The following is a 25,785-nucleotide window of genomic DNA, read 5'->3' as shown; positions in this document are numbered from 1 at the left end:
TGGCACTAACTGTGGGCTCTGAAACATCCTTAACCTGCAGCACTTATATCTGGTTAAAAGGAAGTTCTTTTGACACACATTTTTTGTTAAGAAATTGTCTTTATTAGCTATAGAGCAAGGGTAAGAAACTGTTTGCATAATCTTATAGAATAAGAAACATTGAAGTGATCTGTTAAAAATTATTTTAAAGTGTAATTAAACTGTTCATACTGTTTAGCTTTTTTCCAAAAAAGGCATGTGCTTAAGATTCATTTAATTGTATTATTAGTATCAGATAATATTAATGTTATTAACCTGCAACAGGATTGACGTAAATTTGCACTGCCTTAATTACTGCTGATTATTATTGACACTCCTTTTTATAGATTCACCCTAGGAAGCACAACATTTTTGGTTTTAGTTAACCAAGCACAAAAAGTAAGTCAAAATTGCATTAGAAAAATAAACCTGAACCCTCTTTTTATTTCTGGGTTCGGTGTTGCAGGTTAAAACACTCATTGCATTGTCCCACCTTTCCTTAACACTTTCGTCAGTGTAAGAGATGTATTTCATTTTGTTTAATTACATATTTTGTTTCTATGGCAACTAGACAGAATCTAATCCATTTCTGTTCCTTGCTAAGCCTTTACATAGTGATTTTCTTTCACAGTATAGTAGCAAAAGATAATCCTCCTTTAGAACTCTGAGTACTGTTCTTTCCAAATATCCCTTAATTAGTATGCATTAGGATTAAAACCAGTTGTAGTTGTGCTATAACTAAGAGAAACTGTGAAAAAAAACTAACAGGATCCAAACAGAAAATTTGAAACTACCATCAAGTAGCTTCAGCATAAATTTACTGCCACCTGCAGGCAGGCTTTCACCGTCATGGATCTCCAGGGGGAGGAAGGAAAGCAAATTTGGTGTTCCAACTCTGGCCAATTGATTCAGATTTATTTTACTTACAGGAAAAGAAGAATCCACTAATGTTGCCCTGTTTAATGAAATAATGCCTATTATTTTAATTTCTGTTGTCCTATTCCAGCTTGCTTTTATTTGTGAAGACAGTGGTGATGTCTGAAGATATTCCTTCTGTAATAAAGGACACAAATTCTACTGCTGCTAAACACCTCTTGAACAGTGGGCTTTCTGTATTCTTCTATTTTTCAAAGAAATTACTATGTTCTAAAATTTAAGCCAGATTTTTAAAAAATCTAGCAAGTCAAATCTTACAAAAAACATCATGTCTGTGGTTAAAATACCCGTTCTAGGAAAATTTGGACATTACTGCCTTACTAAAATGGCCTGAGTCCTTCATTCATATTCTTTCATACAGAGAAACAAACTGAAAGAGTAACATTGACACTTGTGAAGCTTACAAATACCAAATATAAAGTTTACCTACAAGGCCTTTTTTTGAACCCATTACCATCTGAAACAATTCTAACTTACAAAATCATACAGTATTTTCTCCTATCAGAAAGTGATGCTGTCTCAGTCAGTGCCTAGGGTAACTAGGGCTAAATTAATCTAGCCCTAGACTAGGGCTAGTGAATCTGTCAGATTATTGTCAGCCTTCAGACCTTTCATGCAACATCTGGGAAAGTTAAATTTCTAGAAGTGAGGTCTGCAGGGCTGCCAGTACACTGAAATAAGTCAGCTCAAAACATCAATTTTCAGCTTTTCCCAGAAAAAAACCAGTAGTGAGTCTTAAATGGTAGAAGTCACATCTGATCCATCAGGACCATTTTCCATGCAGAGAAACAAAAGCATACATAATGCCACACAACTACATTTCTGTAGTTGTTCTGTAAATTCTGTAGCTCTGTAAATTCTGTAGTTGTTCTGTAAATTACAACTAGCTTTTCCAGGAAATGTCAAGTTTACTGAATATATGCTGTGCTTTTGCTTCAATTATAGACTGCAAATTCCATTCCAGAGGTAATATACTGTCTACCTAGTCTAAATTCCAGTGCTTCTGCCTGGAATAGCATATTTAAGAACTTTCTTAGGAATGAGCAAGTCCACAGAACAGAGCTTACTTTGCCACAGGTAAAAGGCTGTGTGGACAGGGCTGTCATCTGTCAATCTCTCATCATAGATTTATAGAAAGGTTTGGGTTGAAAGGGACCTCAAAGATCATCCAAGTTTCATCCCCTCTGCCATGGGCAGGGACACCTTCCACTAGACCAGGTTGCTCAAAGCCTCATATGGATTAAAGCCCTGAAGATTTTAGCTATTTATATGCAAAGTCTATTGGACATGTGATTTCTTTCTCCTTACCTCTCTCCCTTGTCCTCTAAAAAATGGGTGAGGGAGGGGGAAAGACTGTTCTTTCCCAGGAATAATTGAATAATATAATAATTGAAGAATCTCTCCATGAGACAGAAAACTGTAAGCACATCTCTCTTTTGATAAAAGTCAAAACCTATTTTTTTCTTTCTACTTAAAAGAAAAAGAACAAAACTGAACAAAACCTCACACAGAACAAATTGAACCTACTGTTGGAAGACAGCATAGGTTTCAAAATGAGTGAAAATTTCAGTACTTCATCATCTCTTACCACTTGATGGGGGTGGTGAGCTACTTACACAGGCCTTGGCTTACAAATAGAGTAAGATGTTCACAAAGTATAAATAGCCCATTTTTATAATTTAAAAACAAACACACTATGATAAAGTGCCAAAATTAAAAGGATTTGGAAAGTTTAAGACCTGCTTATTATGAAATACCTGCTTATTATGAAATACCTAAGCTAAACTCCACATAATACTTAAAGAGTAAGTATTGTCAGGTTAGACTGCATTCCAACTAAATATATCAGATACTTCATTGTGGGAAAAATGAGCAGATCAATTTGCTCTGTGTGTTTGGCAAAAACCAAACTGCATCTCCTCTGAAACTTAACTACTGATAGAGAAGCCTTTTCTATACACGTACAGAAAGTTATTTTTGTCACTCAGTGCCTCTTGTTCTTCACTTACTCAATTTTTCACATATTACAGAATTCCTTTTGGCATTTCACAGATCTAAATCCAATTTGTAGGTTAAAACAATGCTACCAAAGCTTGAAAAGTTTTAATACAGTAGTGTAAAAGATAAAACAGCTGGACAAGAGGTTAACAATGTCTCTACTTCAAAGGACTAAAATCTGTGGAAGACCTCTCTTACATTTTACGTTGGATCAAGCAAAACATTTACTGTTCAAATATTAAAAAGATACAAAGCATGTACCAAATATGATTCACCTAAGCATGAAATAATTAACCAGTTATAAACAAAAACCAACCTCACAGCTCTCCCATCACATACACAGAAATGGTGACATGTCAAAAAGGAAAGGCACAGTTCAGTTTCCTGTACTTCTAGTAATGGAATGAGTAGGTCCCAGCTGTCTGACCCCTAATTCACACTGCTGTCATTATTACTTCTCATGTTGATATGAATTATGCTTATTCTGAATTAAGAAACCACACTCATGAAGTGTCAGTCCAAACTGCAAGGCTGTATCAAGGAAAGTGTTGCTTTGTACAAGAGAAAAAGCTATAGGAATAATCAATTGCAGCTAGAGAGATACAAAAACCAGAAGAGGTAAAAGGAAAGGGGTGAATCACAAAACCATTTAGAGTACCCAGCATGGCCTAAATACAGATGATTTCAAGCATGTCAACATTTATGAGATTCTTAGCAGTGCTTATGTTTGATTTATAAGTGTCACAGAATAAAGCTTCCATAAAATATTTTCTAAAAGTTTGTAAAAACAAACAAAATGTATACATACAAACTCTCAAAAATCCAAAGAAAAAGGTGCAAGTCAAAAGTTTTTTTAAAAAGCCTTAGGCCTTCTGATTATTTAAAAATATTTCCCTTTGCCATTTGGTAGATCAACAATTCCAACAAGACTAGAAAATCAAACAGCAAAACAACAGAAAAGATGTCCACTACCACAGATCATTTATTTATATACTAAGTTAAAAAATGCAAATATTTAATTACAAAAAGTTTATCAAACAACTGTATACATACAGTTCATATTGTTAAAAGCCAACATGTCAGTTGATACTTTATGTACATTTGATTTATAATGTCATACAATTGTAGAAAAGCATCACTCAGCAGAAACTGATTTGGCATTTGGAAGTACTTACCACCCTGCACTAGAAGAGACGATTAATTTATATGTTACAATAAAAATATTTATTTGCTGTGATCATTTAAAGCAAATGGATGCTTTATGTTCTCTAAGAAGAATCATCATAAGTGGAGATTAAAGTGCACATAACCAATGTTTACAATTCTTCAACAATCCCATCTATCATTCTAGTTGCTCGAAGCACATCACAGTAACATCAAGGATTTAGGACTTTTCTCTGTGGCTAAAAGAGCAAGACTTGAAAAGACACTCAGTTTCCTAAGCTGCATGAAATACTTCTGGTGTACAGTAAGATGAAATGGGGTACAGAAATTTTGAAAATAGTCTTTGGTGGAAAACTCAGTGTAAAGTCTCCCAGATACATGACTTCTGGGGAAATATTTTCCTTTCCTAACAAAAATTCATCATATTTCATACAACTGTGGACCAAACATGCAGGCCATGCAACAGCATTTATGTAACCATCCCCCCAGTCGTTCTTTGTGGGCTACATATAACACAGGTTGGAGCAACACTGTCCACCTTATGCATAAATTTTGCTGGCAATCAAGAAAAAACATTACCAATGATTTGTCTGCTATAGAATAGGGTCCTACACTAGAAAAGTGCTCTTCAAAAACATAGTTCAAAATATTGGCTTTGTTTTATTACAAGCAATAGTAAACCTTACAAAATATAACACAGTCGGTACTAGCAAAGCTGTTGAGGACAATAATTTAAATAAATCAGTACACTTTGGATAAAAGGATGCTTATGCATTTTACAATCTATTCAAAAGCAACAGCTGAGCAGGCTAAATTTACATCCACAACAGAAGCATGAGACAGTCACTGAAAATAAAGTGAGTTGCTGGTAATTACGGTTATAATTTTTTTCACACCAACTGGTCACCAATGGAAAAATAATTCTTTCTAAATTACAAATATGTTAAGTTTTGAAGCGTTATACTTGAAGAGCATACTTCACATCTTAGGCACTGGACCCAATTTAGAGGCAAAATATCTGTTAACAGGATTCACCCTCCTCAGGTTTCTGAAGGCCGTCCATATGAAGCTTACATACAGCACGACCAATACACATTAGATACTGCTGTAAATAGATAAGGAATACAAAACACCATTAAATACAATTTTCACCCCATGGCACATCACGCATGGCAATACCACTTGTTTCACATCCGGTGAGCAACGGTCAGTTGTGGTTATGCTTTATTGAATATTTTCCTTTCTGTAGCTGAGAAATATACAGCTTAGACTTGCTTCCATCCGGTCTTTTAAACCAAACTTCATCATGGTTAATTGTTGTAATTATGGCACTACAGAAAATGAGGGAAGAAGGGTCAGGGGAAGAAAAACAAGAAGAATTTAGAAAGCTTATAAGCTAAAAATAACCTCAAAACTGCAGCTGTATTTCCACACAGTAAATGAAAATATGCATTAATTGTAAATGCTAGGCCCAAAAGATACTGGCACCACTCTAAGGAAAGTTTTAACTTAATTCCTTGGGAACTGCATGTGTCTTTAGTGAAGGTAGCTAATGTTTCAGCTATCTATTTTATTCTCTTACAAGAAAACCCTAACAGGTACAAATACTTTAACTGTTTATAAGAACAACAGTCACACAGAGAAAACATAACAACAAACTACCCATAGTAAAAAAAAAAACAAGAAAAGCCTTGAAATTACATTGAATATGAAGTCCTTGAAAAAATGTTGGACAACTTGAAGCCAAGATTTAAAGCACAAAATGTATTAAACTCTTACTCATTATGCCAAGATCACAAGAAATAAACTGAAAGCTGACTTACTGATTCCCTGTTAAATGAGCCCTGGTTTTATGCTCCTTACGGTAACCTTTAACACAAATAGTGAACAAAACTCCCTCCTCATACACACAGAAAATTATAATTTCAAGTACATTGATGGGGAGAACAGAAAGCACAAAACCAATGATCAAAACAGTTAACAGAACAAAAATCTATTGCATACTGAGTGTGACAACTCCCTCAAGTCTTAGAAAATGTGGGGGTCTTGAATCCCAGGAAAGCTCCACTGCATGACTGCCCTGTTAAGCATCAGCTTTTAGATTTTGTCAGACACTGGATACTAAGATCTTTACTTGGCCCAGTACAACTGCTGTATTCTGCTAAATTAATCCAGAGGTTTTTTTAATTTCAGACACAATCTGTAGTTTACTAAAATACCTTCCTGTTTCAGCCCTGAAGAAACACCAAAATCACCAAAATTTGTCCCTCTACACCATACATAAGGAAGAAAAGAAACAGCCAGTTCTACAGTAAACTACTGACCTATAAATTTAAAGTCAATTTTCCTGAGTACATGTGCATATTTAATTAACACCAGGCTTAGACTTATTTGCCCCATTCAGTAAAAGGTAAGATATATCTTTTATTTTAAATACACTCTGAATTTTAGAATTTTCAAATATTATCTATACAGAGAAAACACATTTATAGATCTTAAACATTCAACCAAATTTGCACTCTAATATTTAGACTGTTCCAAGGCAGAACCTTTCTTAAGAGAAGAAAATACCATTAAAAAGTTCCTCTCTTCTTTCAGAGCACTAATCAATGGAAAACAAAGCTTATCTTCAACAGCATGAAGTGTTTTTCCATAATTAAGTATTTTTGGGTCAAATTCTCAAAGCAACAAACTCCCAAGATACTAGGAAAAAAATTACTCCAAGGCTATCAGAAACTAGTTACAGCTTAAATTGTTAAGAGAGATCCTAACTTGACAACCCTTCAATCAATTCCAACCTTTACTATCCTCTTTCACAAATCAGCACTCATCTCAATACTGGTCTTCCAAGGTCAACTAGTAAATGTCATTGAGGTGGCAGTATTTCCACATAGGCCTTACTCTTCAATGCCATCATCCTAGTTATTGCTTAACATAATGTACAGAGCTGCATAAGCTGAATAATCTTTACCTTGTAGGACATTCATCTTTCTTATCAATGCATATCGTCTGCCCTCGTCCATACCATTCGCCATCATAATACAGTCTTCCTTCTTCAGATCTAGCACTATGGAGATGCTTTTCTAATTTGACAGGTGCTAAATTAAGTAATAAAAGTGATTTAATATTAACTTCACAGAAATCAGTTAGGCAGTTAAATACACTTTCATCAAGTTATTTACATAGAAGAGACATTTTTTCCAACAGTAGTCTGTCTTTTAATAATTGAATTGGAAAATTTGAAGCAATATACCTTTTTATTTCCAGTCAGATTATTAAAAGTTATATTTTCATTTTCAAATAGAAGCCATCACCTACGTGCCTATTGTCCCTTCTCCTCCTCACCTTCAAATATGTGACTTTACTTTGCAAGAACGTGCTTCTCCCTTCAGTGCCAAATATGCAAATATGAATACCACTCCTTTCCCACAGCTCTGCCTTTTCAGAGTTGTAGCTTGCAGTCAATTTGAGCATCCTTTGAAATGCACCTGAAAGGTGCCAATGCTCTCAGCTTTCTGCTTAATCTTGTGCAAACACTGGCACAGCTTGCTAATATGAATTGCTGTAAACCACCATTAGAAGTCTGAATTTCTTTTATAATTTTCTAGAATTTGTCACCAGAAGCAACAGCAATCAAGCTACAGGTATCAGCACCTGAGAGAGGAGAAAGACAAAAGCCACATCTTCCAGCTACTTCACCCCATCCTCCATCACTACACCAGTACTATAACAAATACAATCTGCCTGGATGGAGATTGCATCATTGGACAGAGCAAGTTCTGTCTTGTGAAACTAGACCATATTTACTTACGTTCTGGCTTTACCCTGTGTGGTCCCAGTGTAGCCATTGCCTTGAAACACAAAAGAAAATTAAAGTTAGTCAGCAGGCAGGGTCATTTTGTCTTAACTGCCAGCATTAGTTGTGCAGTAACATGCAGTGGTATTTGCTTTTATATGCAAGTGTATACTTGCATTTACACGCAAAAAATACAATGAGAATTCTAATGTGTTCAATGGTAACTGGGTAGCTACATAAAAAAGCATTTTGAAGGTGGAAAAAAAATCACCTTCTTTATTAAGTTTTGATTTCAATAACTCAAGCTTTTCTAAATTAAATCCTCAAAATTGCTCTCATGCAATTCTGTCAAGAAAACACAAAATTACATTAACTCATTCTGAAAAACAAAATGCTATATGAACAACCTAATCTTTTAATTTATATGTTATAAGCTCACAAATATTACTTCATGTAAACTCCAGACCACACATAACCTTGGGAAAAAAATAAGCACTGAAGAGGTTTTGGGGGTTCATTTGTTTGCTTTTTTGGGATTTTAAAAATTATTTCCAGAAAAGGCAAAGCCCTAGTTTGGGGGGGGGGGGGGGGAGCCTAGATCCTGGGTTTGTTGCTACTGTTTAAAATTATGTAAATCTACAGAAAAAAGCTCTAGGGAAAGATATTTTGTGTCTGTTCCTCTGATGTGACAGAAAGAGAAAAGTCAGACAAGTTCTCATATAAAGGTCACAGTTAACTTCTTGTTCAGAAAAGAGGTACAGGGAAAAAAACAGGATAGAAACTGACTCAGCCAACTCCCCACCAAGTTTCTGAATTCACCTAAGTGGATTGCTATTCCATAAACTCAGATGCACTAGGACATTAGGGGAAGCTTTCTGACTGCAGGTGCAAGGCAAGGATAGCATTTCATGGCAGCAAGATCCTTCAACAGTCTTACAATCTTAAAAAGGCATTATGCAACTAAAATCTGGATTTATTTTTTCAAATGTATCAATTGACTAAACAAATTTCTTTTCCTTTAAACCATGACTCATAATCTGAGAAAAACACAGCTCCCCATTTTTATGTAAAAAAAGTGTAAGTAAAAAAACTATAAGTAAAGCACATTTTTTCATGGAAAATTATGGACTCCCCATTTCAAAGATATCCTCTTGCACCCCTTTAATAGATTCCTCTCTATGATTTGGGTAGAATCAGAAGAAACAGAAGAAATAGCAATAACACAGCTTGAAGTGAAAGGATTAACTGACTACTGAAGAAATAAAAATCTATTTAGTGTTTTGATCATGTAAGAAAGCCAGTTACACATTTTTAAATAGCAAAAGGACTAGACATGAACCCAACTAAATCCACAGGCACTGGCATTCATCCTTTCATCTTACCTTCCTTATTGTTGTCCAGTCTTCAAGTATATCAAGGTCTTGTAACATATAAACTATATAAGGGCGTGGAAATGTTAGGGAAAACTCTTTTAAACAGAAATAATAAAAATACTCTAATGTTTGTAGAAAGGTATTAATAGGTCTGTTCTGCAGATCGTTCACAAAAAGCATACCAACACAAAGTAAAAGCTCAGTGCAAACACATCCATCTTTCAATTATGCAACTTAGAAGTTCACTTTTAAGAATTATTAAAAGAGGTAATAATAGTATGTAGATACTCAGGGTACTGGAGTTCAACATAAGGATAGGATAAACAGCTGAGACGCAACCATTCCATTCCTAACAGTTCAAAAATTATTCTATTTGCAATAATTCAAATTACAATAAAAATTGATTGCAATTTCAATGTACCACTGCAAAACAGCACCTACACTAGTATCAGCTTAAATAAAATAATTATTTTTACAGTATTCCGCAACATGAATCTTCAAGAGAAAAGTATGGTCAGCCCCACATAGCTGAATATCAAATATTTTAAAAAGAGGAGGCAGAAAGGCAAAGCTCCCTTCCTTAAACTATCAATTGCAAATTAAAAAACGTGTATTAGAACAAATGAACTTCAGAACAAAATTCCATATAGTACAGCTATTCCATTACAATAGTCTTCACTTTCTACTTTGTTTCTACCCATTTCATCTCTGAAAAATAAGTTTAGCAAAAGGTGCAATGGATGTTTAAAAAAATAATCTCATAAAATGGAGAACAAGGTTAAACTTAAAATTACCTTTGAAATTTTAGAAATCTTTTAACTACTTTCATTTTTTTTTCTCTAAATAGCAAAAAATTAAAAATGAGAAGCTGGGTAAAATTTCTAGTATTTGCTTTGCTCTTATCTGACAAGCTCACAACTATTTCTAAACTACAATCAAAAATAACAAATTCATTTACTTTAAAACTGAAAGGATTTTTCACTTTATAAACAGCCTGAAATTGCTGAGATTTTATACCTAATACTAATATATAATTGATTCTGCTTTTGCCTTGTAACTATTTTTCTTCAGAGTTAGAAAAATCAACTTTTAGAAACATTTTCTATTTAAAACTAGTAGCTAGGTAAGAGAATCTTAATTTCAATTTTCATGATGGGAGGATATGTCAACATGGCTTCTCTAATCTGAATAAGAACGTCTGCCATGCAAAAATCACTTTTGATAATGCATTATCCCTTCAACTTGATTTAATGACATATGTAATAAAATTAGCTATAAAACTGCAAACACTACTAGAAAGAACAAAGATTTCAGTAAAAGGATATCTGATACAACAACAGGTTTCTTCTTATCTGGGCTAAATGGATCCTTCCTTTTCTTCCTGGACTGGAGCTCATCATTCCATAATTCTGAAAAGATATAATAAGAACAGGCTACGAATCAGAAACATTTACATGTTTAGCTCTTTTTATAGCAGAAAATATTGTCCAAAACCAAAAAATAACATTTTCAGGAGATGCTGTTTCTGAACAGACTAAAGGTGTTTTTTCAAATTCAAAGAATTACAAGATTATGTAGACACACATTAATACTCTCAAAACACACAAGGGATGCTGACAACTACTGAACCAAAACTGAAGTTTAAATTCAATCCCCTGCCCAAAGTCTACAGTTGAACAGCATTCAACCAGACAATCTAAAACTCATCAGACATACCATGTGTACAGTCAACTAATCAGTACCCAGCAGAAGATTAAAAGCAAATAATAAAAAAAGCAAACTGAATTTCCAGCCACCTGAGGTAATGTCAATGCTATGTCTGTCTTCTTCAAGTCTTCTAATCTTCTCTTCTAGTTCACTTTGTACAGTATCATATAAGAGAAGCTTCTCACTCTATAAAAGCAAGGTTACAGATTTTTACATTAGTGAGTTCAATGATCTAAATACTGACAATTTAAGGCATCAGTGGAAGCAACATAAGAATAGCTTTTTCAGAAGCCACAAAGCATATGACATCTCCCTCTATCCACTTTCTTAGTATGAGATCCTAGCTCTTTAAAAAGAGCACACTTGCTTAGCACGAAAATATAAGTGAAAATATAAGTGAAAATATAAGTGAAAATATAATTACGTATTTATCAACTACTGGTACCAAGAGTAATTAAAAGCATGCAGTATCTTTCCAGAATAACTCTTTGCATTTTGACACAAACATGGTATTTTTGTGGATAGAAAAGTTTTATTCACAATGGGTAACTAAAGTAGTAGCCTCTAAGCCACCTTTCATTACAAATCACAAAAGCTAATGTTTTCATGGAAAGCCTTTTATAAATTTTTATAAAGCTATCTCCTACACTAAATTGCACAGTATCTTACAGATCAGTTACTCTTTAGCATGAAAACCCACTAAATTCTCTAAAAGAGTAACTGGGAATTAAGCTGAGTTCCAAGCCTTAAGGAAATAACCTTACTGCTCTTTCACAAGCTTGCACGTTTCCAAAACTATGAGTAGAAAACACAGCCAACTGTTCAATTTTAACATTCACTTTCAGTGGGCAATGTCTTTAACAACTCTGAAAAACAGAGAGCTTGGACTGACTAAAAAGAACAGTGTAAGCAGCTCAAGTCAATGAATCCAGTTATCTGCTACCATGTCTCTGTCAGAAGCTGCAGTTCCCTACAGCCAAATGAGCAATGTCTGCACCTCAACTGCTCTTGCCCACAGCACAGCAACAGAAACTTCCCTTTACCTGTGTTCAAGCTAGTTTGCTAGAGTGAAGCAAATCAGTCAAGGAATGGACAAAGAACCCTATTCCACCAAATGACTGTCACGCTTACAATTCCCTCAAGTTACAGAGTATTCAAATTCTGAAGACCTCCTTTCACATAATTTCCACATTAACAATATGTGAAAGCTATATAAAAAACATTTCCCAGGTGAATTTAAAAGGCAGAAGCCTCTTTACATATATCTGAAGTGACAATTGAGTGTTACCTGTTCTGAGACCATTTTAAAATTAAGTAGAGTTTGTGTTTAGACATGTGTTCTGCTTCATGTAGCTGGTAACAAATAAGGTGTGAAAGCTATTACAGGCATCAGAGGCATTCTTGCTGAATGGTTATATTCCAGAGCAACAGTAATTCTACAAGCAGCATTTCTGACTTAATAGAGCTTTTCCCCCCAAGAGACTTGTACTGGATGGTGAATTCTGAATGTGTCACATAACAGCAAAACAAGGGACAAAGACCACCTCAAACAGGAATAATACACAGCCAAGGCAAATAATTTAATAATGGATAAGAGACCTTGCAAGTCTTACAGGATTCTGTCCAGTCTCAGGAGTATTCACAGGAGTAAAGACAGACAGTAATGAGTCATCCTTCATAACACTTAATGCTTTCCCAAGGCATCAAGAAAATGGAAAACTTTTCTAAAGTACACATGCCTATTCTTGCTTTATTGGTATAGTAGGTACCAAGATTTATGGAATATAGTGAACCACTCAGAAGAAAACACCTTTAAGCAACTGTAAGGGGGCTGAGGAGTACTATGATGAAAAGGATCTAAGCAGCCATGTACAGCATTGGACATACATGTACTGAGTGTTTGTACTACAGTATCCAGTATTTAGACACATGAACAGGAACCTTTATGTTCAAGGAGAGAAATGTATTTTTCTTGTAACTGCTTTTGAAATTACAGCTATATCAGTAGCTTTCTAATGCATCTCAGAAAGACTTCTTTGGTTTTATTATTAAATAAAAGGCATTTTTTGCTAAAATTATGTCAGATATTTTAGTTACTTTCCTGGTAATCTTTTTATTAAAAAGGTAAAAAATCATGTGGGAATCTATTAATAAGAACTTGATAATGAAAAAATAAGAAGACTTAGCACTATATATATATATATATATGTATATATATATAGATATATAGATAGATATATATATATATATGCAAAGCCAAACTAATAAAAAGCTCTTCAACATCTTCATTAACAACTCAGACATGGGTCTTGAAGAAATACTAAGTAAGTTTGCCAGCAACACTAAACTGGAAGGGGCTACTGACTCCCTCAAGGGCAGAGAGGCCCTGCAGAGAGACCTTGACAAATTAGAAGGCTGGGCAACTGCCAACCAGATGAAGTTAAAAAAGAACAAGTGCTGGATTCTGCATCTAGGACAGGGTAATTCTGGATGTACAGACAGACTGGGGAATGAGAGGCTGGAGAACAGCACCATAGAATGGGACTTGGGGGATCTGGTTGACAGAAAGCTGAACCTGAGCCATCAGTGCCCTGGCAGCCAGGAGGGCCAGCCCTGCCCTGGGGTACATCAGGCACAGCATCACCAGCCAGGCAAGGGAGGGGATTGTCCTGCTCTGCTCTGCACTGGGGCAGCCTCACCTCAAATGCTGGGGGCAGCTCTGAGCACCACAGTATCAGAAAGCTTTTAAACTACTAGAGAGTGTCCAGAGGAGGGCCAGGAGGATGTTGAAGGCTCTGGAGGGGAAACCATATGAGGAGCAGCTGAGGTCACTTGGTCTGTTCAGCCTGGAGGAGACTGAAAGGAGACCTCATCTTGATCTTCAATATCCCCATAAGTGGAAGCAGAAGGGCAGGTACCAATCTCTTTACTCTCATGACCAGGGATAGGATTTGAGGAAAAGGCATGAAGCTGAGCCAGGGGAGATTTAGGCTGAGTATCAGGAAAAGGTTCTTCACCCAGAGGGTGGCTGAGCACTAGAACAGGCTCGCCAGAAAAATGAACCCAGCTTGTCTGAAGTGTTTGGACAACACTCCTAGGCACATGACTTGATTCTTCAGTGTCCTGCACAGGGCCAGGAATTGGACTAGACGATCTTGATGGGTCCCTTCTAAATCAGCACATTCTATGATTCTAATTTTCAGATGCTTTGAATAACTTCTTGCATGGGCTTAAATATTACACAGCAGTTGCATTCAAATAGCAAATAACAGCAATAATAAAAACATGCACTGAACCTGAAAAGCATGACAGACAGTAAAGTTAGATGAGATTAGCTATCAATGTGAAACAGCTGGCACAACCTCACAGTGCTGTCGAGAGGCTTGAATTTCACATTCATATTTATTCTTCACAGATTCCAGACAAAGCTCTCTATAGATACCTGTAATCAGACAAATTACAGCAATATTACTTTCTTTAGCAAATATCTGACTTCAGAATTCTATTTTAAGACTGCCTGCAAGTCCCAACATATGCACACAGCAAAAATACAGATATATTACATATATCACTTAGAGTGGTTGGCTGCTTAAAAGAATAAAAATAAGAACAAGTAAATCCTTAATTCTGAAGATCTGAGAAAAACTAAATGCTATTTTAATTCCTTCTCCTGTCAGTCAATAAATTACACCAGTGGTCACACTAACTTTAGAAAATATGTCAATTTCATATATCTGATCAAATTATCCTGAATATTATCAGTTTTCAAACTTAAGTACTGAATGGCCTCTTCTCTTTTCTAATTAGAGTTTAAAATAAGGTTTTGGGGTTGTAAAACAGCTAGAAAACTGATTGAAAGAAAAAGGTTTTACAAATTAATATTTGGAATAAGACTTACTTTTTAATGCATGACCTTATTACATTACAATAATTAACAACACTGTTCCATTCTTAAAAACAGTCACCTTATGATTAAGGGTATCACTTCTAAGCATTAGGAGCATTTTTAGATATTTCTGGAAATGTGTCCACTAAGCCAGCTGAAAAAAACCTTAGAGGTACCTGAAATGTAATATCTGGCAAGCATCTACAGAACTTGATTTAATATATTCAATGCATTCAACAAAAAACACTTATATTCCTTCAGATTAGAAACTTGAGGAGTTAAGTTTGCACACACAGTGGTGGTGTCTTGCAACTAAAGAACTTCCAAAACCAACTTCCCTTATAGTTCAACTTACTATAAATGAACACTACTAGGGGAACAGAACTACTAGCAGCAATCTCTCCGAAAAACAAACCACCAAGTATTGCATCAATCACCTTTCCACAGTGAAGCTATTCTAGAATTCAAAATGTTCTTTTTTTTCATTGCTACGTTATGCTGGCTTTTATCTTCTTAATATTTACAGCTGACTGGTATATTTAGGTCACATATTTATTTGCCTGTAATTGAAAAATATAGGTATGAACCATCCTAGAACTAACAGTTGTTTTTCTGACCTGCTGTAATAGTCAAGATCCACATTTTGTGTGAATAGTGCCTTAGAGAGCCAGGGAACACAAGTTTCATTTCTAACACAGATGCAATTATATCCCAAGTTTAGCAAAATATAGTTTAGTTTAGGGGTTTTGTCACCACTTCCTCCCCTTTCTTAGGCAACCATAGGTCCTTATGGGTTACTTGGTGGAACTCAAGTCCTGCTATTACCCACTTCTGTAAAGGCTCTCAAACAGCAGGAGCACATAAGCCAGTTCTGCAGTCTCTTGCTTTCTCTGGAATAATTTTATCAAGGTCATTCAGTTGGGGACAAATGGAAAAAAAACCCTCCTATTTTCTATTTTCAGCTTCAAGGAAACTGTTGTTTCTAAGCTGGGCTTTTTTTACATTGAAACATGGCTCTTCAATGGTGCTGAAGACCAATCAAGAGAATGTGTAATATGCTGCATATCCCATACCTACCTACATGAAAGCACTGATGGACAGCCACATTTAAAACTGAAAATTAAAAGCCTGGATTAAGGTTGCTTTTATATCAAATCTTTTGCAAGTTTAACTGAGATCCTCCTGCAAAGCCTAAGTGGGCTGCTTAGGACTAGTCCTGTAAACTTGGGCTAAGAACTTAAAACCCAGTAAGGCTGGGTCAGCAGCTGAGAAAAAGCATTATAGATAAGACCTGGAGGGACAGAAATGCAACAGATCAATAGATTTCAAATTCTCAAAGTCAGAAGTACCAATGAAGACATACTGGGTACTACTGAAACAGCACTAGTATTATGAAAAGCATAAGGTGGCCTGTCACTTTTCAGTGAGCCTGCACCATGTTTCTGCTAAATTTCTTAGAAAAGACACTGCTTCTCTGCCTACAGATCACAGGTGTCTGTCTTTTGGCTCTCTGACAACCTGTGTTATGTAAGCCTTAGACAGCTGAATCCTCCTAATGGACTCAAGCTGTAACATGAAACAAATTTACACTAGGGAAGTACAGAACTTTGTCTTCCTATAATATTACCATTTCATATGAATATATGGTTGTATACAAGCAGATAAACGTTCTTGCCTTCTTCTATGAGCGCAAAAACCTGTATAAACCTTAGTTTTAATAACTAAAATTCAGCTTGGAGAAAAGCACCAAGGACAAGAGGCTTTTCCTTTTTCCCTAGACAGAATGGAAGGATAGGAACAGAGGAGAAGAGACACAGACTAGAAGAGCAGGAAAAAATGTCATCATATTAGATTGCAAACATTTCATGACATAGTACCTACATATCTCTTCAAGAGTGACCATTGTGTAGACTTGATCCCAAACCTTCTGACTAAAAAAATTCTTAGCTTTTACTCAGTAATTTTGTTCTTACTACACAAAGACAGGCAGCTATTAAGTGAAACATTTAAAAAAGACGTATTTTTAGTGGGAGTTTATCAGGCAACTTATGCACGGAGGTAAACAACATATTCATTTTGATTTAAAAACTACTTCATATTTAAAATTATGCTACAACATTTCTAACTTTGAAACACGCTCCTTCAACAATTCTAAAGAAAACAGAAGATTAACCTAAAATGCATAACAAGTTTACACTTTGAAAGAGCAATACTCATTTTACATGCTTACCTGCCACCTTGGTTCGGATTTGCATATTTTCTTGTAATGCTGCCAATGGTTCTAAATATTCAGGTGCTTTTCCAGCTATGACCTCTTGTAGCTTTGCATCCACTTGGCTTAATCTTTCTTTGTAAAGTCTTAAAGTAAAAGAAACAAAAATATGTATTTTATTTAAAATAAAACACAAGTTAGAAGAAATATTTTTAAAATAAATATTTGTCATCCCTTTTTTAATGCTAAGGAACACTTAAACAAAATGAGGATTTGCTAGTGTTTGAATTTTCCAGTACATATTTTCTTTTTGAACAACAGTATCCATGTCTAACAAGCCTTTCTAAAAAGCAAATGCAAACAATCAGAAGTGCAGAAAGGATAAAATTAAATGTATCTCCATCTCTAAGGAAGAAAAAAAAATTGCACATCTGTTAATAATAGGACATGAATCAACATGGCAGAGGAGAAGAAAAGGTGCATAAGAAAAGGTTTGTTCAATGCATAAGAACAAACTAGGTTATGTCATGACAGAGAAAGACAGTTTGTTGACAGAAATGATCATTCACATTTTATGTCACATATCTGCTCCCACACTACCATAAACCAAGCAAAACGAGATGCAGGTGCTTAATAAAGCAACCCTCAATTCATCTCCTGTGAAAATCTACATGTTGCATAGTAGTATAAATATCATGAGATAATTTCTGACACGTTACATTCCTGCCAAAAGGAAGTGTAATTAAAATATTTTTACTTTACCTGAAATTTAGTCATTCCATAAAAGCTGATATTTTCTGGCAGACAATGAATAAATCTGCTTGCACTTTGACAAATTTAATGTAATATCAATTACAAACATTTCAATCTCAATAAAGCTCCACGTACTTGTGGAGCTAGAGTTCCATGTTAGAATCATCAATATAACTAACTTCTCCTGTTCTCATTTTTCACCTTGCACCCCACAATCAAAAGCTGTAAAATTAAAACAAACGTGTACAAACTCTGTAAGTGTTACAAACAAATCAAGTGCTACCTGTTTATATAGACATAACAGATGTCCTTGGAACAAGGATGCTGCTTTTTACCTATTTAAAGTGCACACGTTAAGTAATTAATTAGACAAAATCAAGTTCACCTATACTGATCTATCAAGACTTCTGAGAAATAACTGCCTGTTCACCTTGCCACCAGGATTTGTCCTGCAGTCAGCTAACACAGCCTGCAGCTGATCAAACCCCAGTTTGCTGGGCTTAACCCTTGATGAGCATGCTCTGCACATGGTGGTTAGCACAGAGCTATAGCAGAATTATTTAGCCAGACCATAAGCCTGGCTGCACAGTGCACCTGACTGGGTCAGTCACTAACATTTGATTACACAGCACCAAGTACCAGGTACATCAAAGCAAACAGTTATGGACAGGGTGCTGTCAGCACTAGGTCCCATGCACTAGTTAATGGACTGCAACTATTTATCCATTACTTTCAAACAATGATTTTTCTAAAATGAATAAATGCTACCAAACTACTGTAAATGCTACTTATCTCATAACATCCAATTCCAGTTTCCCTGAAATGGATGAGGGGACAGACCCAATCATTACACCATCTCTGCTGTTAGTTGTGACAAAAATCCCACTGTTCATGCATCTTTTTCTACTTTCCCAATGTCATCGTTTCCCTATTCACAGCTGCTTCTCCCTATAATCCCTCTTCCATCATTCTAATGCTCCATTTCTGATATCCCCACCATCACTGTTCTTCCAGCCCACACAAATATCTCTATATCTGAACTAAGCAATGTCTCTACAATGCCTTCCTCCATATACCACAGCCCTACCACTTCTCAAACACCATTTATAAGCCTTAAGCCCCCAGAAGTATTTGCTTCCTTCCTCTCAGGACCACCCTCTTTCATATTCACTTCTTACAGATCTGTTTTCATAAATTGTTTTCAGTCATCCAAGCTGTTGAGCAGATGGCTGACAGTTTTGAAAAGCTGACAGTTTTCCAAGTGCCAAACCAATCAGTACCAACTGGCTCAAGTACTCATCAGTTGGCTGTATTTCCCAGGTTTTTCCATGCTCAGCCCAAAGAGCAGAACAAACAGTCTTCTCTAGACATTGCAGCAAGGAATTTCTTGTTGGGCAATTCCTTCCAGACCCTATTATTTCCAGACCTCACAGTGTCCTGTTATGCAAAGAAAGTTATATGTCTCAGCTCTGTAGCAGAAAAAACTATCTCACAATATAAATATGCATCTGAACCATAAGAACAACGAAGTTTTCAATTAAAGCATATGGCCCAAGAACAGACCAGGTCTTCTCAAGGTTTCACTTATCAAGCACCTTATTAAGTTAGTTGCCAAAATACCACCAATTTTAAACTTGAACAGATGCACCTAACTTAAAACAAATTTTACTTCACATACACTGCTGGAGCGTGTCCAGAGAAGGATAATGAAGCTGGTGAAGGGTCTGGAGCACAAGTCCTGTAAGCAGCAGCTGAGGGAGCTGGGGTTGTTCAGCCTGAGGGAAAGGAGGCTCAAGGAGATCTTACTGCTCTCCACAACTACCTGAGAAATGTCTGCAGCAAGGTGAGGGTCAGCCTGTGCTACCTGGTAACAAGAGGCAGGACTAGAGAAAATGGTTGCACCACGGAGGCTTAGATTGGATATTAGAAAAAATTTCTTTCGCTGAGTTTTCAAGCATTGGAACAGGCTGCCAAAGGAAATTGTGGAATCCTTGAAAGTGTTCAAAAATATGCACACATGAGGTGCTTAGAGACATGGCTTAGTGGTGGACCTAATAGGTAAATGGTTGGACTTCATTATTTTAGAGGTTTTTTCCAACCTTAATGATTCTATGATACAAATGACAGGCTGTAATACAAATGACAATCGCTTTTAAATAACTGTGGCTATTAAGTTTATCTCTTCTTTTTAGTAGGTTTTTACTAGCTACTTATGTAGGTATTACGGCAGACTGAGAGATAACAGTATTTTCATTTTATCTTGTACTGGTACCAGATTTGCAGTAACCACAAGAACCATTGATTGGTACCAACTATAAAAACTACTGCTGTAAAAAAACCCCAACCTAATTCCTTACTTAGGAAAGACAATGCATTTAGGTCTCTCCCACATATATAAAAGTATGAGAATGATATTGAATGAATAAGTAATTAAACAAAATATCAAATTTCCCTAAAATCCCAGTTTCTTGGTTCTGCTAGGGAGTTTGATGCAACAGACCCAGACTAGCGCTCCACAGGAACAACATTTCAAAACCATCCTTACAGCAAAACAAAAAATACATGAATACACAGAAACATTCTAGAGCAACTGCCTGCAAGTAATTTCAGAATTCCCAGTCTTTACTCTTCTCCAAAAGTAGCATCCACACATATGAAAGACAAGAAACACCAGCTGCACATAATACTTTCACGGAATGGATCCTCAAACAAGGCACTTGAAACATTAAAATACTTACTGATCTTTAAGGTCTGTAAATTGCTTTTCAAGATTGGACATTTCATCTAAACATTCCATTCTTCTTCTTTCACAGTCCTCATCATCCATTTCTAAGAATAAAAAAAAATGAACAATGTAATATAAATCAAATAAACTGGCTACTTAGTTTCTAGTGAATGCGGAAGGGTGCCTGAATTATAACCATGAACGGTTTCCCTCATATTATTATTCTCATAAAGCAGAATATGAGAAATCACTTGGCACACAGAAAGCTACAAAGAAAGAAACCTAGATCTAATTCTAGAATAAACTCCAAAACCAGCAATTCTTCTTCCTCAAAACAGGAAAGAACAGCACTGTAAGACCTTAAGAGGGTAATTTCATGACTGAAATACAAAGAATATATAAGAATGCATGAAACAGAAAAACTAAACAATGTGTATCACACCAAATGAAAGACAACATTAAGCATGAGCTGTTATAAGTCACCACTGAAAATTCAAGTGTATCCTGGGTTAGTACAAACAAAAGCAATCCCTGGAATTTGCACAGTTATATGCACAGTTAAGGGCATATAAAATTCAAGACTTGTTTTATTCATATTCCTAAAAGAAAAAGTAACATATAATATTGAAACAGGTTTCATCCTGTCCAATTGGAAGAGTTCTTTGAAGTTGAAATATTAATGTAAAAACATCTGAAATTCATTTTAATGAGCATTCAAAATCACTCCAATTAAACAGTTCCTAACCTGAAAAGTCTAGAACACTGCAGACACGTGACTTTATATGCTTTTATGCAGCAAAAGTAGTTCATGTTAAACTCTTTTCACAGATTTTATTTTAATTTATATTCCTGATTGTTTTTTGTAATTTACCTAGGGAAGATAAAGCAACATAAATACACAAATTTTTTGCCAAAACTTTTGACACTGCCATTGAGACATCCAATGTTACTAAACATCAGTTGTTACCTCCATTGGCCTTTCTTAGACTAGAAAACTGAGAAACTAATATACAAAATTCTTGACTCTTTCCCAGCCTTCCCAGAAAAAAAAAGAAAAAAAGTTTTGTTAAGCTATATTCAAAAGTCAGGTAAGTGAAACTGCTTTATAACAGCAGTATCTGCAGGAATTGGCCCTCAGTTGATAGCTGACCACTATCAACCAACAGCAGGCATGCAGAAGGCATGGCCATGCACTCAGGAACTGAACTGGTGCAAACAGGCCAGATGCTTCAGAGAAGGCACTCTCCTAAGGAGCCCTTACTTATGTAAGCAGTTACTCTGGCAAGAGAAATCCTACCTCCTGACAGAGAGGAAAAGTAGGATCCTGAACCCAGCAGGGATCATTCTTTTAGACTATAAACAACCCTGAGCTTTTTGCTTCTTTGTCACTCACATTTTTCCAACAAATACGTTTAACTGCTTTATGCTGTTTCCTACACCAACTACAGAATGCAGCATCCTTCATTCTTGTTGTTTTGCAAAACAGTATGGCAATTTGTAAAGCTGATGAGGTGAAAAGAGTAGCTTCAGGGCCACTAGCTGCTTGGAAGGATCCCATTAAATCAGATGTCTACTCAGACCTCTCAGCACTTAACTTCTTCCTGAAATCATCACAAGCTTTTAAGACTAAAAAACTATACTGACCTTCTCTGCCTGGACATGCAAACCAGCAGTCAGCACAGCAATGCCAATCAGTATTACAATGGCAACTATGAGCCACAATTAAACACCTAGTGCGGTCTGTCATACTACTGTTAGTACAGTCAAAAAGGAAGTTTTGAAACACAGGATAACCTGAAGAACTTGAAAGCAGAGCAAGAAAATTTGAAGACAGAACTTAAAAAAAATACAAGGAATGGGGAGGGTGGGGGAAGAACATATCAGGCTGTTAAGAGATACTATTTATATTAAAACATTGTTCTCAAATGTAAGGCAAAATCATAATCCCAGAATAAGGCTGAAAATGATATGAAAGAACAAAGTTTTATGTGACTGTTGGACACAATATCCAAGCCAAAATCTATTTAGCAATTTATAATTTGGCCAGATTTAAGGAATGTGGCAATCATATTACTCAGAGTTGCCTAAAGCATTTCTGTGCTACAAAAATAAAAGTTTCTTTAAAATGTGAAGGCACCTCCCAGTGAAACCAAACAGGAACAAGCACTGGGATACCACAATTTTCCCCTTTATTCTCAAACATGCTTCAAATGTGTTTTGCTATGCTTTCAATTCTAAGTATGTTTTAGGAAGGAGTTCACTCATAAACTCTTCTTAAATTAACATGGATTTTATTGTTTAGGGAGTACAAAGCAAAGCAAACTAGAACTGTAATCCTGGTTGAGGATCAGAGCACACCCACTGTTAGAGGGGAAAGGGACTGCATCTCACATTTTAAACTTGTGTTGCAAGGAAATTGCTATTCACTGGCATCCAAGGGTATAGCTGACTTCCTTGTAGATAAAGAAATAACACACAGCTCTCTCCAATCTCCTCTCAGCTACAAATACTCTCAAAAGCCTTTGACTTTCTGCCTAGAAGTCTTCATTCTCCCTATCATTGATACTAAATGTCAATTCACATGCCAAGTTCAATTGTTTCATCTGTATTCTTCCTCCAATAAGATTAATAAAATTATGAAGATTTTCAGAGTCCTGAAATATATTTAATTCCCCACTTACAGAATTTCTTCCTCATGGCCTTAAACAACATTCAGACTATGGAATATGCATTGCTGAAAAAGTAAAATGTTGTAAGATCAAATCTCATGGCTTTCCAATTGATATTAAATCCATATTAAAACAGTTGCTGATAGGTCCATTTTATCTCAAAACTTCAGATTTACTGTACAGTTTCATACTGCAAAAAGTATTTAGGGTACTCTAAAACACTTTCAAAATCACAGTTGTTTTTTCCTACTATACTCAAGCAGTCTAACACAGTAATTAGGGCAACCGGGTTTAAAAATAAAAAAAATGCACACAGCATTTAAAATGTAACAGCACCTAAAATAGCTTTTTTAATAAGCTGTGGCCTATATAAAGTACTTCAAAAAAAGGCCAAATTCTCCTCTGGGATAGTGAGCATAACTTGTGGCTTTTTAAATTCATCCCTAACAAACTATTCTATATCCAAGTCAATAAAACACCTGTTCTAAACACATAACATCAAAATAAACAGGACAGAAAGAGTGCCAGCTCTCAAGGACGAGTCATGCTTCCTCTAACAGCACCTTTTGTATTCTCAGGCATCTAGTGAAGACAGGAAAAAAAAAGAAGGCTGAATGCAAGTAAAGCAAATTACAAATTTGACAAAAAATTCATTACTAATTTCAATTAAGACTTATTCCTTATCATTTTAAGTCTGTAGGAACAATATGCTTACAGGAAGTATGTTCATATTGGCCAAGACACTGAGACAAGCATGTAATTTTCGGTAATCATCACACTTTAAGTACTCCCTTAAAAGCCTTTTTTCTGTGGAATGCAACAAAAATTATCTGAAGAGCTTCTTGCATGGTTTTAAAGAAACATGAACAGACTAGATTCACTTAAAACACACTTATTCCTTCCTAATCCCAGACTCTCAGGCACATGGTATGATTCTTGGGTGTCCTGTGCAGAGTCAGGAGTTGGTCTAAATGATCCTTCTGGGTCCCTTCCAACTCAGCATAATCTACAGTTTTAATTTGGTGATATAGGGGCCTCAGCACTAAATCACTTAAGCTGCCAGAACCATATGTCAGGACTAGGACTGGTCCTGGTCCATATCGACATCAGGACTTTTCTCAATTCACTAACCCTGTCCAACTTCCTTTCCATCCCCTGTCTTGCATCTCATTGCTAGTCAAATGAGGCATCACAAACTCCTACCAGTTATCACCTGGAAACCTGTTTTAAGATCAAAGACAGAAAGTAGTAATCACAAGGAAACTTAGAAGAGATAATAATAACCTTCTTAATAACACAGTGGAAATTAAGCATAGAAAAAGTGATCCTTTTATAGCTAGATTTCAGCTAATAATGTAATTCAAAACCTACAGTCCAGATAGAAACTATGGAAAAAAGAAGGGACCTTTAACTGAACAGAGGCTGAAGTGATTTGCAAAAGAGGCCAGTGGTATTGACAGGGTTTCCAATATCCATCCCTCCAAAGACAGGTCTTAAAACACCTAGTTGAAATTCATGAGCTTGCAAGGAAATACGCACTTCTATGTGCGTACACACGTGTTCATGTATGCACACGTATGTATATACGCCAAGCCCTTAAGCGGAGAGCTCAGCGAGGACGCACACCAGCGCAGCAGGGCTCTGGCACGGAGCGGCGCGGCCCAGCCGGCTATGGCCGGGTACCAGCCCGCTCCGGAGCCGCCGGCTCGGGGCTCGGCGGGGCTCGGCGGGGCTCCCTGCCCATGCGCCCCGCCCCGTTCCTGCGCCCTGGCCGGCGGCCCGAAGAGGAGCCGCGGAGCCGAAGCACAGGCTGGGCCGGGGCGGGGTCACGGGGGGAGGGGAAGGGGGGGGACACCGACAGCCACCGGAGCCGGGGCGGAACCGGTGTGTCCCCGGGGCAGCACCGAGCGCCGAGGGAGCCGCCGCGGCGCCCTCTCAGCGGCGCTGCCTTGCGGGCGGCTGCGGTACCTGAGCTGTCCCCCTCCTCGGAGACGGACGAGCTCTCGGTCTCTTCCTCCTCAGAGCTGCTGCCCTCGTTCTCTCCGTAGTCCACCTCCATCTCATCGTGATTATTCTCCTTCTTCTCCCGGGAATGGACCGGCATCGTCCCCGCCGCTGCTGTGGAGCCCCGAGCCCGCCCTTCCCGCCGCCGCTCCGCCGCTGCCACCGGCCGCTCCTCCCCGCCCGGTGCCTGCGCGCCCGCCCATTGGCCGAGTCCCGCCGCCGTCTAGCGTCACCCCACGCGCAGCGTTCTGGGAGTTGTGGTCCGCCCTGAGGGCCGGCGGGGCGCTGTGAGGGGCCGGGTGCCTAGCGGCGGCTTTTCGCTCGCCTGTTCTGTCCCGGGACACTCACAGGACTGCTCGGCGCCGAGAGAGGCTTCATGGCGACGGGGCAGAGTTTTGTACCTGCCCGCATTCCCCGCAGGACGCCGAGTGAGGCTGTGGCCCTGTGCGGTGGGGGGTTCGATCGTGGCCGTTCCCTGCCGGAGTAGCGGAGGGACGACGCGGGGCCTCACGTGTGCCCCACCAGCCTCCCGCCGAGGAGTTTA

At 37.2% G+C, this 25,785-nt stretch overlaps 1 protein-coding gene across 1 annotated transcript; it reads right to left on the bottom strand.

Moving 5' to 3' along the window:
* Positions 1-3,913: 3,913 nt before the first annotated feature.
* Positions 3,914-25,417, bottom strand: BRMS1L (BRMS1 like transcriptional repressor). The gene is made up of 10 exons (XM_054635246.2): positions 25,206-25,417; positions 20,582-20,672; positions 17,109-17,236; positions 14,355-14,434; positions 11,082-11,178; positions 10,611-10,694; positions 9,295-9,359; positions 7,928-7,967; positions 7,088-7,214; positions 3,914-5,447 (listed from the first exon to the last, which is right to left on the bottom strand). Exons 1-10 carry the CDS (start codon positions 25,339-25,341, stop codon positions 5,324-5,326), a joined length of 972 nt encoding a protein of 323 aa, XP_054491221.1. The 5' UTR covers positions 25,342-25,417; the 3' UTR covers positions 3,914-5,323.
* Between the last annotated feature and the right edge of the window lie 368 nt (positions 25,418-25,785).

Source organism: Agelaius phoeniceus, chromosome 6 (genome assembly GCF_051311805.1).
Source record: "Agelaius phoeniceus isolate bAgePho1 chromosome 6, bAgePho1.hap1, whole genome shotgun sequence".
In the NCBI taxonomy this organism is placed as follows: domain Eukaryota; kingdom Metazoa; phylum Chordata; class Aves; order Passeriformes; family Icteridae; genus Agelaius; species Agelaius phoeniceus.
This window is presented reverse-complemented; position numbering and strand designations above follow the sequence as displayed.